General features: G+C 56.2%; 1 protein-coding gene across 18 annotated transcripts in view; it reads left to right on the top strand.

Moving 5' to 3' along the window:
• Positions 1–16,330, top strand: part of NRXN2 (neurexin 2) — a 94,089-nt gene that overhangs the window by 24,268 nt on the left and 53,491 nt on the right. For 11 of the 18 annotated variants that reach the window (XM_037053107.1, XM_037053099.1, XM_037053098.1 and 8 more), the window contains 3 exons: positions 6,788–6,811; positions 14,409–14,570; positions 15,269–15,713. In XM_037053107.1, the coding sequence (XP_036909002.1) occupies positions 6,788–6,811; positions 14,409–14,570; positions 15,269–15,713 (631 nt within the window). The remainder of the gene's footprint in view (positions 1–6,787; positions 6,812–14,408; positions 14,571–15,268; positions 15,714–16,330) is intronic. The other 7 variants (XM_037053106.1, XM_037053105.1, XM_037053089.1 and 4 more) reach the window with 1 other exon arrangement.

Here is a 16,330-nt window from a genome sequence, read left to right as displayed (position 1 = left end):
AGCTGGGTGAGGGGGGCGCCGGACAGAGAGGGGCTGGAGCCCACCTCTCCTCTGGGCAGCACACTCCCTTTTCTTTTCCCTTCTTCTAGTCCCTCCAAAGGAGCCCAGGCCGCCTCAGCAGTCCATGGCTGTCTTTCCAAGGCTCCCAGGCCAGCCCATGTGGGAACTCAGAGGAGACTCTTGGCTCTGCTCCTGCAGGCAGGACAGGGCTCTTCTCCACACTGTCCCCTCGGCTCCTGCTCCCAGACTCGCCTGCGGAGAGGTGCCACTGTTTCTGGGCATCAGCTCTGTCCCCTTAGTAGTCTCTTCGCCTCTCACAAGGCCAAGAGTGGCTATGACAGGGGAGGCCATCTCTCTGGCCAGGCTTCTGCCTGACAGCATAGCTTGTTTCCAGCCCTGAGAAGTTCCCGCCTCAAGCCAGGCCCAAGCCAGATGCTTCTTTGAAAGCAGGAGAGGCCACTGTGCATCCTGTCTCCACCTGCTGACTCCTGTCCCTGCTCATCAGGTGCCCGGCTTTTGCAGGCCCTTCTCTCTTGGGTCCACTGCTTTCTCTCGTGGCTGACGGCAGGGAAGCTTTCCCGGCCACACCTCCGGCACTGCAGTGTGGCTGGAGAACACAGCATCTCGGCCCTGGGAGGCGCCGTCTCTGCTGGTTCACAGCCCTTTCCTTACTAGTTATCGTCCCTGTGCTTCTGGTTCTGGTTGTGTGGTGGCCGGCCTGCCATTGTCTCTCCTGTTCATCATCATCTCCGCCTCCTCCCCTGAAAGGCTGGGCAATAGGGGTCGGGATTCTGGCTGACCACACGCTCTCCTTACCTGTTCTCCTTCAACCCCGGTGATCTCATGGGGCTTCTCCAGTAGTTCCTTTCCCGGCCGTGAGGAAGGGTGGCTGCCGTTCCTTCCCCCTGCTGCTACCTCTACAGCTGGGCCTCTGCCCAGGTGCCTGGGCCTGGTGTCCCCGTGCTCTGTAAGTGGCGAGCGTGGTGGGGGCATTCCTCCTCGGTGCAGTGCCTCTCTTCAAGTCCCATCATTCCCCGACCGCCTGCGCAAACCTGAGAGTGTCTGTCCCTTTGTCATCCTTTTATGTGCCGCACACATTTTACTGTGAGAGTGTGTGTAGGGGGGCATTACCTTTGGTGCTTCTTGCCTGCTTTCCCTCCCCAGGACCAGCGCTGTCACTTGGCCAACAAATGCGTTGTGCGTCCATTTGGGGTATGGAGGGGAAAGAGGTCCCTGCCCTACCAGCCCTGGAGGAGACGGGGTGTCTGCTAAAAGTGAACCCAGCAAAGCCATGCAAGTGCCAACTGAGTGGCAGGAACTTTAAATGTTCTAGGAACTAGAGAGGCACCGAGAGGAGGGAGAGGTCTGTGGCCGAGCAGGGTGGGAAGGCTCAGCGGGGATGAGGCCTGGTCTCAGCAGCACGGAGTGTAGATGGCGAGCCAAGGAAGCCTCTTCCTGGGGCTCACAGAGTCGTGGGTCCCAACTGGTAACTGAGGGAACTGACTTCTCCCAGCCTGTCCCACCAGATGAGGCAGAGCAGAGTCAGGTCACGCTGACCCAAATGTAGGCCTTTGGGCCCTGAGAGGGTATCTGCTTAAGACTTTGATGGAGAGCCCTCTTTAAAGAGGGGTTCTGGGGGTGTCTTTTCACTAGCCCATGTCTGTAAGGTGAGGCACAGCCCTTCCTTGGTGACTGCACCATTGGGGGAGGTGAGCCTCAGGGCTGTGCTCTGTATTCACTGAGTCCTCACTGGGACCTTCGGCTGCCTCTTTTTCAGGGCTTCTAAGAAGAAGTTACTGGGTCCTGTTGTCCCTAAAGTAGTGGTTCTCCATGGAGGGTGGTGTGCCCCTCTCTCGCCAGGAGACATTTGGCAACGTCTGGAGATGTTTTGGGTTGTCGCAGCTCAGCAGAGGGTGCTACTGGTAGAGGCCAGGGTGCTGCTAAACACCCCACGATGCACAGGACAGCCCCACGGCGGAGAGTGATGCGGCCCCAGGTGTCAGAGTGCTGGGGGGTAGAAACCCTGCCCCCAAAGTCTGTGCAGTGTCCAGATGGTGTCCTCAGGTTGGGAAAACCCTTTTGTGATCGGAGGGGTGATACTGGTCTGGGGTGGGTGGTTTTAAAGCAGTATTCTGTCTCCCCGGGTTCTGTGGGCAAGAGCAAGGATGGGAGGTAGTGTAAGAAGTGACATCTGTCTCCCTTACAGGGTAGATGGCAGGGTCTGAGGACACTGGGTTCCACATTGTTCTCCCAAGTGATTAGAAAGGCCAGAGTGGAAGGGCCTGCCCCAAAACGAGCACTGAGGGGGTCTCCTTCCCCCTTGGCTCTGGGTCAAGAGGCCAGCTCCAAAGACTGGAAGGAGGCAGAATTCCCCCCTTCTCTGTGAACCAGGGAATTGCCCCTGAAATCGTCCAGAGGCTCTTAGAACACAGCCGCTGGGACCAGAGGAGGCCTCACTGAGAGAGCACCTTGCTCTTGCCTTCTGTTGCCTTCGAACTCCGCCTGAGGCCACTGTGGCCGGAGACGTCTCCTGGGGGAGCTTTGCAGGAATGGTTACCTTTGCGGATTCCCGGGGGTCTATTTTAGTTCTGGGTCCACTCTCCTCCCATCCCCAGTGCACCTCCCAGCACCATGCGAGCCGGGTGCAAACCTGTGTCATCACCAGCCAGCACCAAATTTGGAAGAAAGCCGGCTACCAAAGTATCACATGTGCTTCCTCCTGCCTGGCTTCTCAGTGCGGAGATTTTCAGGAGCTCCCCTGGCCCCAAGGAGGCAGTCCCCGCAAAATGGGGTCCTCTGGGCATTTGGAGCTCCCTCCTCCACTTTCTGGCCCGGGGCCAGTCTTCTCCAGCAGCTCAGACGCCCTGTCAGAGGATCTAACTGTGCTTCTCTACATACTCCATCGGGGCCAACTGCCCTAGCTCTCCCTTCGTTCCCTTGGTTCTCCCACCACCACCACCATTCTCCTCCTTTCTGCCTAGAGCTGGGGTTTGAGTCTGACAGGCTGGGTTCGAATCTCAGCTCTGCTACTAGTTTGAGAGGCTTGAGGCGAGTTAGGTAACCTCTCGGCGCTCAGCGCGTCATGGGCGAAGTGCCTTTGCTGACGGAGGAGATGCGGTGCAGCGCGGTGCCGACCCCTCTGAGCACCGAGGGGCTCTGGGCCATTCTCCTTACTGGGGGCTTGTTCGGTCCTTCGGGCCTAGCCCAGACGCCGCCTTCCTCACACAGCCTTCCTGATCCTCCCACCTGCAACCAGTCTTGGTTCTTTGCCGTGTTCCAGCGCTGTCCTCACATTCCGTCTGAGCGGTCAATGTTTGTGTTCATTTACTGTCTCTCCTTCTAGCTGGTAGGTTCCTTAGGGGCTCAGTGCCAGCAACTACTGAGTGTTCGTAGTTCTTCTAGTGTTGTTGTTTTTTCCTGGTTCAGTTGGGCTCTTTCTTGAAGCCAGTTGGTGGGTTTTGGACACGAGGACCCAGCAGATCTATTTCATACGAGCATTGAACTACCTCTTGCCCTCCGGAAGACTCCTATTCGCTTTATAAAGCCAGGACAAAGCCTCTCTCATCCCCTCCTCTGCGTTTCCATGGGACCGTGTCCCTCTTGTACGGCCCTCCTTGGGGGCACTGCCCCTTCTCTCCTCTCCCAGCCTTTCACATCAAGGGTCTCATTTCCCTTTTTTGTCTCACTAATGTTTCTACACCCTGGGAAGTGGGAGGTAGTCCCCTGTTACCCCTGAGGAAGCTGAGACCCGGCAAGTTAAAGGGCTCGCCCAGAGTTATCCAGTCAGGGAGTGGTACAACAGGGAGTCTGCCTAACTTCGCAGGCACTCCGATCTCTGCCTCCTGGTGGTCATCATTGGCACCAAACGCAGTGGCGGCTGTAGTCTGTCTTGTGGTTCTGCCGTTCTTGGATGTTCCCAAACCTTGCACCCATCGGAATGTTCCGCTCATCTCTTAGAAAATGGACCTCTCTTATCTCTGAGTAAAGCGGCGCCTCTTTTCTCTGTCCTGAGCGTGTCGTGCCCCAGCTCCACAGAGATTGCCTTCATGCACATTTGTGTGTGTGATCTCCCTCTAGGCTGTCTCGAGGGGCTGGGGCTACACTCAGAGGTCAAGGTGGAGACGGCATATAGTTTGGCCCAAGGGCCCTTCAGGGGCCTTGGGGAGCCCGCACTTGAAGCAGTGAGTGACTTCTCCCCTCCATGACTGCCATTCTGGTGCTCCCGAGCTGTCCCTGTGAGTGGAGGACGCCCTTCCCTGCGCATCTGTTAGTCCGAAGGTCAGCTCTCCAGATCCTGTCATTTGCGAAGGCACGAGTCGCCACCTCACAGGCCACCGGGAGGGGGTTTCAGTGGGAGCTCCACTGGAACATTTGGCCATAATTGCCCCCTCTGGCACGATCCCCATAGACTGGGTTCTGGACCCCTGATCCCTAGGTCTAGGGGGGCCCCCTGTCACCTACTCCACCCTGTATCTCTGGACACCTTAGTGGAAGGCCCAGGCTTTGAACTCCCATCTCTTCTCTCTTAATCTTATTTCTGAGTTTGCTCTTCTATTTGTTAAAATGGAAGTTGCGCAGGAAAGTTGAAAAGTGTTTTTTTCCTAAATTTTAGTTTCCACAATGAGCTCTAATTTAAAAGCAGTGGTAGTTGCGTTCCCTCTCCAATGCCCTTTTCCTACCTTATTCAACTAGCACAGCAATACCAGGCAGCCCTTACTTGTTTGGGTGCAATCAGTTCAGCTGTCCTGAAGTTCACTGTTCCTCGTCTTGACTAGTGGGCCTCTTCGTTTCCCGATAGCCCTGCTAACTGGTAGTGCTGATACTTGAGTGACCCGCTGTCCCCTTGTTCCAGCCACTGCCCCCACAGTGAGACTCGTGCCCTCCTGCTATGTAAACTGCTTCTGCATCTAAGAATTAATATTGGCTATTCCACTCTCCTTCTAGCTGCTAAATTTTGAATTCTGTTATTTTTAATTATATGAGGCCCTTATTAATTGTGTTACTGAATTAGCCCCATGCCCACTGGTTATAACTCTCCAACTAATGGAGCCGTCCCTAGAATCCCTTCCCACCTCACTATCACTCTCGGGTGTGCAGTTCAGTATTTGGCAACAGTGCCCTTCCACTGCTGATAGTCTCAGCGAGGCCGCCTCTGTCCTTTTGACATCTCTTCCCCAAAAACCAGGGTAATTTCGAAGGTGGTTGTTGCTCCTGTATTTGGCCACGAGAAGAGAAAATGAACTTGGGGGTAGAATAAGCTGGCTTATAGCTTAGGGAGGAGTAAAGGATTTTGGAGGTAGATCGGCCTCTGCTCCTTTTTGTGGTGTGGTGTGGAGTGGGTGAGTTTCTGGTGCTGGCTGTGGGGAGTGGAGGCTCAGGGGTCTGTGGGTGTGCATGGGGGAGGCTAGGCTGCTGGGAAAACCTTACCAGTTCCAGAGACTGGCAGGGGTGGTGGTGCTGGATACTTAATTTTGGGAGGGACAGTTGCCTGGAGGAGCGTAAGAAAATGGGGGGTGCTGTGGTTGAAGAACCTGGGGAACTTTCTGGGAAACGTGGGCTCTGAAAAGTCAAGTTAGGCAGAAAGGGGAGTCAGCTGTGGGTGGGAGAGTGGGGGGGGCAGGGAGGAGAGTTGGGGATGATTACATACGATTTGAGGGTGAACCCTCTGTCCGCCTGCAGAGGGCAAGGTTTCTTTTTCCTCATTCCAGTGACAACTCACTCTCTTCCTTTCTCAAGGGAGGGAGATAGATAAAAGGGGGGCTGCCCTTCCCCCCTTGGTTCTATTTGCCTGTCCTCCATCCCCAGGAAGAGTAGACACCAGTATCCCATCCTATGCTCCTTGGGAATCCCTTCCCTTTGTCCCCAAATGAAATCTCTGGTCATTCTAGCCCCTACTGTGATTTTCTAGGGGTGTCGGGCCACTCCTCCCAGCCTGACAGCCAGCTGGCCGTCACCAAGCAGTGAACCCATTAACTCAACATGGCCATTGGTCAGCCAGTTGGCCAGCACCAACTTGCTCTTTAGCCAGTTCTTTGTAAAGCCATCTGGTTGACCAGTTAGCCAGTAAACTCCCTTGTCCTACCCACATCAACAGTCCATCCCTTTCCCATACCCTGTGCGCTCCTCCCTTCCTCCCCTCAACTCCCTAACCTTCCAGCCGATAGGGTTTACTAATACCGCATCACTGGGTCTGCTTCTTAACTCCCCGCCTTCCCTCTTTCACCCTCTGTTGGAAAACCCCGTTGCCGACTCTGTGTGTGTTACTAACACGCTTATAACCCAGGGGGCCAAGGGATGGGCAGGGACAGGTGGGGCAAGGTATGAGTGAAAGACTGAACTAACCTTTCTGTCTCATCTGCGGAATGTTGACCATCTTTAAGTCTTTGCTTTCTCGGTCCAGTTCTTTTGTTTTCTTCTCTACTAACCAAGGTCTTTAACTGTTCCCCTTCTCTGCAGCAGGCTCTTCCTCCGGGCGGGGATGGGGGAAGAGGAATCCACAGGAGGGGTGGGGGGGGATTGGGAGATGAAGGGGTTTAATTTGTGTGTGTGTTTTATTTCTCCTTCCCATCATGATTTACTTTTCTTTAAACAAAATACTTTGGCTGAACCTAAGGTGGGAGGGTCTGAACAAACAACCAGATATATATGGATATATATTTTTCCTTCTTCCTTGAGTTTCATTCACAGTTGGTCATTTTATTTTTCTTTTTTTCGTTTTGTTCTTTTGTTGTTGTCTTCGTTGTTGTTGTTGTTTTGACCCCACCCCCTCCCTCTATCTCCGGTGAAGCACGCAGGGATTGGACACGCTATGGTAAACAAACTGCATTATCTGGTAGATATCACTCTAATTGTCTTACCGTTTGGTTTGCCGTGGGTTTTTTTAACTGTTTGATTCTCCCTCTTTTGTTTCCTTTCCTTGTTTGGTTTTGGTTGTTTTGCTCTTCCTTTTTTGCGTCCTGGACAATCTTTAGATTTTTGCTTCTCCTTTAGTTTTCCTCTTTCCCTTTTCTTTCTTTTTTTTGGTCCAAACTCAAATCCAAAGACAAATGAAAATCGAGGAATTTGGCCTGTCCCAGCTCTAACTCCTGACTCCTGAATTCAGATTCCTGGCCAGAGGGACCTGGGGGCAGGCCCCAAGTTCATCGGCTCTGGTTAGACCAGCCCCGATGCCAGGCTGCTTATTTCTATTGCTTTTTTTTTGTTAATCCCCCCCCCCCCCCCCCNTTTTTTTTGTTAATCCCCCCCCCCCCCCCCCGTTTATTCTCTTTGGTTTAGTTTCTTTCTTGGTCTCCTGAAAATCCATGGAAAACACCATCCCATGACATGCTCTGCTCTGCTCACTGTCAGCTCCTGGACAGGCCCCTTAAGTTGGGGGAGGGGGTTGGGGGTGAGACCTCCAGTGGCTGCCAGCTGGGCCGGTCCCCCAGAGGGGGCAGAAACTGCTCTGGGAGACGGGCAGCTGCCTGGGACCCGCCCAGACAGCTCTTTCAAATCACCAGTTCATACCAGTTTGGGGGCTGCCCCCTGCTGGCTGCCAGAGAAGAGGTGACACTCCCTACCCTCACTTCTCAACCTCGAGGGCTCCTGGTTCCATCTTCCCGCACATTTTGCATGGCACGAATGGTCTTCCCCCCCAACCAGGGACAGCGTCCAGTTCCCCCCACGGCTCTGCTGCTCTGACTAACACTGTGTTCCACACTGTCTTCCTTCCCCTCCATCTCTCCTCCCCTCTCTGTTCCCTGCCTGTCCAGCATGGCCTGTGACCCGGGTTGGTTTCCTTCCCTGTGGACGGGGTGAGAGGAGGCCCAGCAGGGGTGGAGTTGGGGTGGTTGTCCCCAGGCTCCTCTATTTGGGTTGGGCTCAGTCCCTGTGAGTGTTGGTGTGGGTGTCTATATAAATGCAGCTGGTGTGTGTTGGTGTGTGGGTGCAAGTGTGTGTAAATGTTGGTGTGACACTTAGGGGGTGTTAGTGGGCGACTACACTGTGTGTTTGTGAGACTCTGCCGGTGACGCTACACATGTAACTGCTGGCCAGTGTGAGCGGAGGCTCTGCAACTGTGCGTGTGTTTGAGCTTGGTGCGGCTCTGCGTGGAGGTGGTTGGGGGGCAGGAGCGGGAGGGGGCTGGGGCTGGCCCTGTGCTCCGCGCCTGGCCTCGCCTCGCCTCCGAGTGCGCCTGCAGGCCCTGCTGCGCGCCATCCCCTGGGATTCCCTCAGGCCTGCCCAGCCCTGGTCTGCGGCAGCAGGCGGTTAGTCATCGCCTATTAATAATGCAGAGTGATCGAGCACCAGGCTGGGGACCCTGCAGATGGACGTGTCTGCTCCCGTGGGGCCCACGCTGCTTGGGGCAGCTGCCTGGCCTTCCCAGTCTGCCAGGTCCATGTGGTTGCCTGGCTGGCGGGGACAGACGTGCGACAGATAGGCCCCCAGTCTGAGTGGCTCTTTCATCTCCCCAGAAGGCTCTACCTCTGACGCCATGCCTGGCCTCCCCTGATGCTTTGTGGGTCTGCGCTTCCCTGCACCCACAGACTCGTGGTAACCTTGTCCTCTGCCTTGTCCCTGAGTCAGTGCCCATGGCTGTAGCCATCCTAGCTGTCCCCAGTCCAAGATCTTCTCTGGTCACTCCCAGTCGTCCCCAAGTTCAAATGGAGCCATTGGTGGGTCCCAGCCCCACCCCTCCAGTATCCATTGTCCAGAGGGGGTGAGAGGATGCTTCTAGGATGTTGCTGCTGCCCACACCTCTGACTGGGCCATCAAGTGCCTGTCGGGACTTCTCTTTACAGAGCTTCACTGTGACTTGGGGACAGAAGGGGGAGGCAAGATAAGCCCCTGTGGTAAACCCCAAGCACCATCCGGGAATCAGGGCCTGCAGACCTTCCTGCCAGTCTTGCACCTGTGACCCGGGGCTAAAGCTCAGTTACCGAACAGGCTGGTGATGCACCTGCACTACCTGTTTCATGGGGTCAATGTGAAGGTCAGGGAGGGTAATGGAAGAGGAGGCATTTGTACTCTGTAAAGGGAATTCTAATTTTATTAGGCTTTATAAAGTGCTAACTGATTATCTCAGTGTTTCCAGGGCAGGGATGTTCTGTAAAGATGCAGTTCCCTTCCCACAGCAAACCCTGGAGAATACAGTGTTGCTGGACCCACTGGAGACCCTATTGCCTTTGTTTCTTAGGAATTAGTCCTAAAATAACTTCATGAAACCCCAGAGTGCCTCAGGAATTGGGCCTGGGGAGGACGAAGGGTGATGGGGTGACTTGGGTAAGCTGATTAAGAAGCAAAGGACCCTGTCTGGTTTCTTCCCTGGCACAGGAAGTTGCTACTAGATTCTCCATCTTTGAAGTCTACACTTTCCAGTGTGAGCATCACTATTGACAATCGGGTGGACCGAGTAGACTCATAAACCCTCAGGAAAATGTTGCAGGGACCAGCTCCTGCAGGCCAGGACTGAAGTCAGAGAACAGGGCACCAAAATACACAGGATTCCGCCTTCTCTGATTCCCAGGCCTTCTGCAGCTGGGTTCCAACAGCTTCAGTACTTATTTTTTTACTAACTCTTTTCTTCCTCGGGGAGAGGGTGGATACAGACAAAAAAGGCCAAGGTTTGGATCAGGTGTGGTCAGGCCAATGGAAGTTTTCTTTCTTTCTTTCTTTTTTTACATTTTATTTATTTACCTTTAGAGGGGAAGGGAAGGAGAGAGGGAGAGAATATCATTGTATGGTTGCCTCTCATGCGTCCCCTGCTGGGAACTGGCCTGCAACCCAGGCATGTGCCCTGACTGGGAATCGAACTGCAATCCTCTGGTTTGCAGGCCCGTGCTCAATCCACTGAGCTACACCAGCCAGGGCTGGAAGTTTTCTTATAAAACTAGTAACGGTTCTTTGTGCACACACTGGGGTTTTGGTTCCTCTAAATAGCTCTCAGGTTTTGAACATCATTTAAACTTGATGAATGTCTAGATGGCAGGCAGCAGGCAGAGATTATTTCCAGTTAACAAATGAGGGGACTGGGGCGCAGAGAAAGCCTGGGCCACACAGCCAGGTATGGAAGGTTTCCGTGAGTTCATTCCAGCTGTCTCGTGACCCTCCTAGTTAGCCTGAGAGAAGGGAGAGTGACGGAAGTTGTTAAACCCCTTGTACAGATGAGAGTCAGAGAGGTGAATTGGGATTGTCCCAGAATACAGGAAAGGCTAAAGGACTCAGGATTTCTGACCTGAAGTTTCTGTTCCCAAACTTGACCAGACCCGGACTCCAGGGCTGGCCGTTGGGCTGTGCCTAGTGGCTCAGTCATCTTCCTGCTGTCTTTCCAGCCGGCTTCTCTCCTTAGTTTCTCCCCCATCCGCACACCTGGCTAAATGTCAGCACGAAGCGGGACTGCTCACCTCCCTCGGATGCCCACCCCCGCCACCTTTGTTGTCTGCTCCCACCCCACTCAGTTCTAAGTTAACCAAGTTTGGCTCGTGGAACCCAGCGAGAATCTGACGACACAGATTCCCCGGCCCCTCACAGGGAAACAAAATGCCCGTTGATGCAGTTTTGCCCACAATATCAAGGGGCTTCATGAATCCCCAAAGCCCATCCAGCCCACCCACAAGTTGGAAGTGCTTGCCCTGACTCCATCTATTCTCCCTCGAATGAGCCCCTTCCAAGGAGGCCCATGACTGTGATCGCAGCAGGGAGCTAAGGAGGGTCCTGGGGGATGCCAGAGGGGGTCCGCTCTTCCTCCCTTTCTTCCTGGGGCATGTCTGTGGCCGGGGCCTGGTTTCACACCCTACCATGCTGCCTAAGTAGGGGGCCAAGCAGGGCAGAAGAGAGGTGAGGTCAGTGGGGAGGGTTGAGAGCCCGCCCGGGTGGTCGGCTGCCCCTTCTGGCACTCCAGCCACCCTCTCTGCTCCTGGGGCGTGGGGCTGGGGCTGGGGCACTGGGCGCTGGGCTCCCCCGTCTGCTGTGCTCCCTGCCCGGGCACGGCTCTTCCCAGACAGAGCTGTGACTTTTTCCTCCCGGCCTACTTGGTCCCCACTCAGGCCCGGCCTGTCTGTGTGGAGTGGACTGGCTGAGTGGACTGCTGTGGGCAGGGTGCAGAGTCTCTGCCTGTCTTGGGGTCCGAGCTATAGGGTTCTGGTGATGAAAAGGGTGCTGTTGGAAATGAGCCCATCGAGACCCCCTGCCGCCTTCAGTGGGATGTGCTGGTGTATGAGCAGGTGTGTCTGCGGTCCGTGATCAGTGGTGAATGGGCCGTGGGAATGAGCACATGGGTCACCCTCCGGTGGGAACGGTCTGAGTCCAATCTCCTTCCCCTTTTTCCTCGGGTCATAGATGTCCGTCCTAGTGAGGCCCCTCTCCCCTCCTCTGCTGGAAGGAAGCTTCTCCTTCCTGCACCCCCACGGCTCTTTTGCCTCCATCTCTGCTCTTCCTACCTCGCTGGCCCTCCTGCCTTCTCACTGGTGGCTGTGTTCTCTCGCCTCCCCTGCTGGGCCGGCCCCCACCCCGGCCCTCTAACCCGCACGTGCCCCTGATGCAGTGGCTGTTCTGTGTTGCATGGCCCCCCCGCCCTCCTCCCCGCCGGCCCTTCCCCTTCCAGAAGCTGCGCGGGGGGGTTGGGGGGCAGGGGCATCATGAGCCCCCAGGGTGGAGGGGGACAGGGGAATTATTTCCCTGTTTCCTGCTTTTACTAACGAACCCGCCATTTTTGTGTCTGGACTTTGATTTGTCTGAGGGAACAGTTGGGTTTACTAATCTGTCATCTCCCCCTTGCCTTCCCCAGAGACCTTCCTCCATTCCCCTCCCTGCCCTTTGGCTTCCTTTCCACCCAGTGCCCGTTCCCCACTTTCTCTACTCCCCCCACCCCAGGCTGACCGCCCTTCCTCCGTGCATCTCCTGATTCTCCCCACCCCCTGCTCCCCTCTCCTCCACCCCTTGGGCCAGGGCTGCTGTAAAGAAGGAGTTGTGGGTTTGGAGGACAGATAGGGTGATTAAGGCGACCCTGTTCTTCTAGGGGCCCCCAAGTGGCAGTGATTTGCATGAAGCTATGAGGCCCGGTCAGATTTGCCCCTAGTCTGGAGGGCATTTGAGGAGTGCACCCCTCCTCCTCCAGTCAGGTCCTTGTAACTCTGAGAGGGCAAAGGCAGGTGAACTGGCCAAATGGACTGGGCCAAGGAGAAGCCTTCGGGTGCCCGGGCAGCTGCGGCTGGGGAGGGAGGACGGTTAAGAGGCTTGGGGGGAACTGGAAGGCCGAGTGTAGAGGCGGAGGCAGGGGTGCGTTAGAGCAATTAGAGGCGGCCCGAGGCTCTGCCCACCAGTCTCCAAGGTGTAGGATTTATGCATGGGGCACAGACAGTGACATCCAAGTGTGGCCCCGAATCATGAGGTGACTTGATGTTGCCTTAAATGACTATGATGTGTCCCTGGACTGTCCTGGGATTAGTGGGGTTACAGGGACATGTCAGCCTAGGGGCCTGTCCTTCAGGAGCTGATCGTCTATTTGGGGTGACCAGCTGCAGCCTCAGGAGCTAATTAGTGGCCCAATTCAAGACTGGAGGTAGAGGGCAGGATGGAATGGAATTTGTCCCAGGGAGACCCCTTCACCCTGCCCCCCTGTCTTGTCCCCACCCCTTCAGCCCAGTCCCCCCCTTCCCTTTCCCCAGCCCCCTTCTGCCCAGTCTGATCTCGTCTGCATGTTTTGTGACTAATACTGTGACCCTCCCCTTGTCTACCCAGATCCTCACTTCCCAGCTAGGATGGAGGGAAGAAGAAAGAATAATGACTAGCCCTCTCCTCAAACCCAGACTCAAAAGCTTTCAAACCACCCCCCTCCACAAAGATACCCCCTTACTGCCTGCCCTGGAACCTAGTTCCCCCAGCACAAGGTTTGATGGTGCCCTGGAGGGGCCCCTTCGGCCCTGGCTTTGCTCAGCCCCCTCCCCACTCACTGGGAGGCCCCAGCTCAGCACGAGGGGGACTCAAGGGTCCTGTGGGGGTGGTTCCCTTGCTCCCATTCTGTTCATGTCCCTTGGGGGTCCCAGTAGCCTCCTCTGCCCCCATGACAGTGGGACTCTGGAGACTGGTTGCCGGATGATGGCTGGTGGCCTGTGCAGATAAACTTCTAAGGGTGGCGATGCCACAGCTGGTGACTGGAAGGCCGCAGTCTCCAGACTTTTCCTGAAAAGGGGGTGCCGAAGCACTTTAAGGGAGTGAGAAGTGGGGTGAACCATGGCCTTCGGAAGCACGTATTTACTCCCTGATGGCCTCTGCAGGAACCTGCCCACTCTTCCCAACTGACCCATCCTAAATGACAGCCTTCCTAGAGTGGGGGTTCCTGGTCCCACAGAGTTTGACTCTTTCCCCACAACCTGGCTGGGTGTCTGGAGCCCTCGTGGGTCATTCCTGTGGACTTTTCAGGGGCCAGGTGGGCCTTTGCCTGGAGAGTGGGTTGCCTGAGAGTTCCCTGCACTTGCCACTCCCTGCCAGGGTCACTCTGCCTCCCCCAGGCCACTACTGAGCCCTCCTCACCTCCTTGGAACACCACGTGCCCCCCAGTTCTTACTCATCTTGTTTTTTCACCTGACTTTTCAGTGCAGGGTCAGCTTTGTCCCCCTCTGTTTCCTAACTTGGCCCTGACTCCCCAGGGTACAATGGTGGCATCAGCAGGGAAGGCAAGGAGAGGAGGGCAGGCTGGTGACTAGGTACAGTACTGCCCTCTCCTTGGGAGACGAGAGAGTGACCTGAACACAGAAGGCCCTGGGGGCAAGGAGACTGACTCAGGAAAGGGGCGTAGTGGTGGGAACCAGCCCTGAAGGCCGTTCAGTGTTCCCCAGTAAGTTCCAAGATTCCCCAGGAATATCTGAGTTCTTGCTCCTCGTGTCCTTGCTCTCTGCCGCCTCCCTACTGGGCTAGGGACTGAAAGGCTGCCTCAGCACCCTGAACGGGGAGCTGCAGGTGAGTCGAAGCCACCAAGGTCCGAGGAGAATTGGTGTCTCTGTCTTGTTTATGAAAGAGGCTCTGAAACCACGTGTGGGCCCAGAGAACGTCTTCAAGAGGAGGGGGTGAGGGTGCCACTTGCATCCCCCACACTGGAGCCCGCCCTGGGGTTCCCACTTCCATTCGGAGCCACTCCCAGGAACCGGTTCTTGGTGAGCACTATTTTCAGTGCCCTCAGGCCTCCGCCTGCTGAGCTGGGGGCTGTGGGGCGGGCCTTCGCCTACCCTGACACCATCAAATCTTGTGCTGCCTCCTTTCCCCCTACCCTCTCTCCCTCCACACTGTTCCTCCTCTGAGACAAGCAGACATAAAAATGGGGGTCCCCCTCCCCCTCTGCCCCCCAGCCCCTCCCTTTCCCAGCCCTGGACTCTTCCCAGGGAGTTGATGCCAGTTGTCTCCTTGTCTCTCCCCCCACTCCCTGGGCTGGGCAGGTGACCATCTCGGTGGACGGGATCCTGACCACCACAGGCTACACGCAGGAGGATTACACCATGCTGGGCTCGGACGACTTCTTCTACATCGGGGGCAGCCCCAACACAGCCGACCTGCCAGGCTCGCCCGTCAGCAACAACTTCATGGGCTGCCTCAAGGACGTGAGTAGGGCTAGGAAGGGGCTGCAGTCAGCCTGGGAATCCTTTATCCCTGTCTTCGGTGTGGTTTAGTTGGACCTGGCCAGCTTCCTGGGCCTCTGTGCCTTCCAAGTCCATGGTGGGAGACCTCTCTTCAAAACCCAAGGCCATTGACTGCATCGGGAGGCTTCTCTCTCTCGTCCTTGACCTTAGAAGTCCCCACCCTCTCAGAGGGTTGCACGTGAAGATCAAACCCCTGCGCTTGAGTCCCAGCTCCTCCACTCACTAGCTCTGTGACCTTGGCCGAGTCCCTGGACCTGTCTAACTCTTCGTTTCCTCATCTGCTAAATGAGCGGTTACTACCTGCTTCTCACGGTGGGTGTGAGGAACAGATGAGAGTGTAAATGAAAAGACTTTGTCAGCTGGGCAGCGTCAGCTAGATGGTGGTGTGATCTCCCCACCAGTGTTAGGAATGGGCCCCATTCTAGTGCTGGGTGGCAAGACAGGACAGAGAAAATAAATGGGGCATGGGAGTTGCTTGTTCATGGCCTCTGTGTGTGAAGTTCTAGAACAAAGGCCAAGCCAGTGGTCTGGTGGTGCTGAGCAGGGAGCCCCCAGGGCTGGGTGGCAGGGTCCCATGGTGCTGGCAGCTGCTGGGCAGGAGTGGCCAGGTTCCTAAGCCCCTTCCGCCTTTTCATTCTGGACCCCGTCCCCCCCTGCAGGTGGTCTATAAGAATAATGACTTCAAGCTGGAGCTATCCCGCCTGGCAAAAGAAGGGGACCCCAAGATGAAGCTGCAGGGGGACCTGTCATTTCGCTGCGAAGATGTGGCTGCCCTGGACCCCGTGACCTTTGAGAACCCCGAGGCCTTTGTGGCGCTGCCCCGCTGGAGTGCCAAGCGCACTGGCTCCATCTCCCTGGACTTCCGCACCACGGAGCCCAATGGGCTGCTGCTCTTCAGCCAGGGCCGGCGGGCCGGGGCCGGGGCCGGGACGGGCAGCCACAGCTCTGCCCAGCGGGCCGATTATTTTGCCATGGAGCTGTTGGATGGCTACCTCTACCTTCTGCTGGACATGGGCTCCGGGGGCATCAAGCTGCGGGCGTCTAGCCGCAAGGTCAATGACGGCGAGTGGTGCCACGTGGACTTCCAGAGGGACGGGCGCAAAGGTCAGGAGGCCTCTGGTCCCTTCCCTCACCCTGGCCACTTCTGTTCCGTGCCCTGTTGTCCTCTGCAGGTCTCTCCTGGACTCCCCCACCCCTCTGGCCCTCCCAGCCCCTCCAGGGCCACTCCCGTTGTGGTGCCCGGGGTGCAACCAGCATAGTGTTTGGACACCCCAGCTCACACCTCAGTGCTTCTCACTTACTGTAGCTTTAGGCCCATCACTGAACCCCACTGAAGCTCAGCTTCCTCACCTATAACGGAAATCATGGCGTCGGGGTCACCAAGAGGGGAAAACAGAGAACACTGTACAAGCATTAGCATGGTGTCCCCACAGAGTCGATGTGTCATTCCCCTAAAACTCTTCCCAACTATGCCTCCCTTCTGTCTAGATACATCCAACTTTGTTGGATTAATTCACTTTAGAAATACCAGCACGCGCTCTGCTAGGCGCTGTCCCAGGTGCTGGAGTGGGGAGCGCCGGGAGCTAGACAGTCTCGGCTGTCACGGAGCCCTCCCCCCCCGTTCTGGTGGGGGCGGGGGAGCCGACAGTGCTGCCCCTTGGGGACTCCAGCACAGTGCAGCAGCAGAGCCGAGAGTGCTGAGGTCAGGCGGGTGCTACTCG

Source organism: Sturnira hondurensis, unplaced genomic scaffold, assembly GCF_014824575.4.
Source record: "Sturnira hondurensis isolate 20B ecotype Veracruz unplaced genomic scaffold, ASM1482457v3 Scaffold0007797, whole genome shotgun sequence".
Lineage (NCBI taxonomy): Eukaryota > Metazoa > Chordata > Mammalia > Chiroptera > Phyllostomidae > Sturnira > Sturnira hondurensis.
This window is presented reverse-complemented; position numbering and strand designations above follow the sequence as displayed.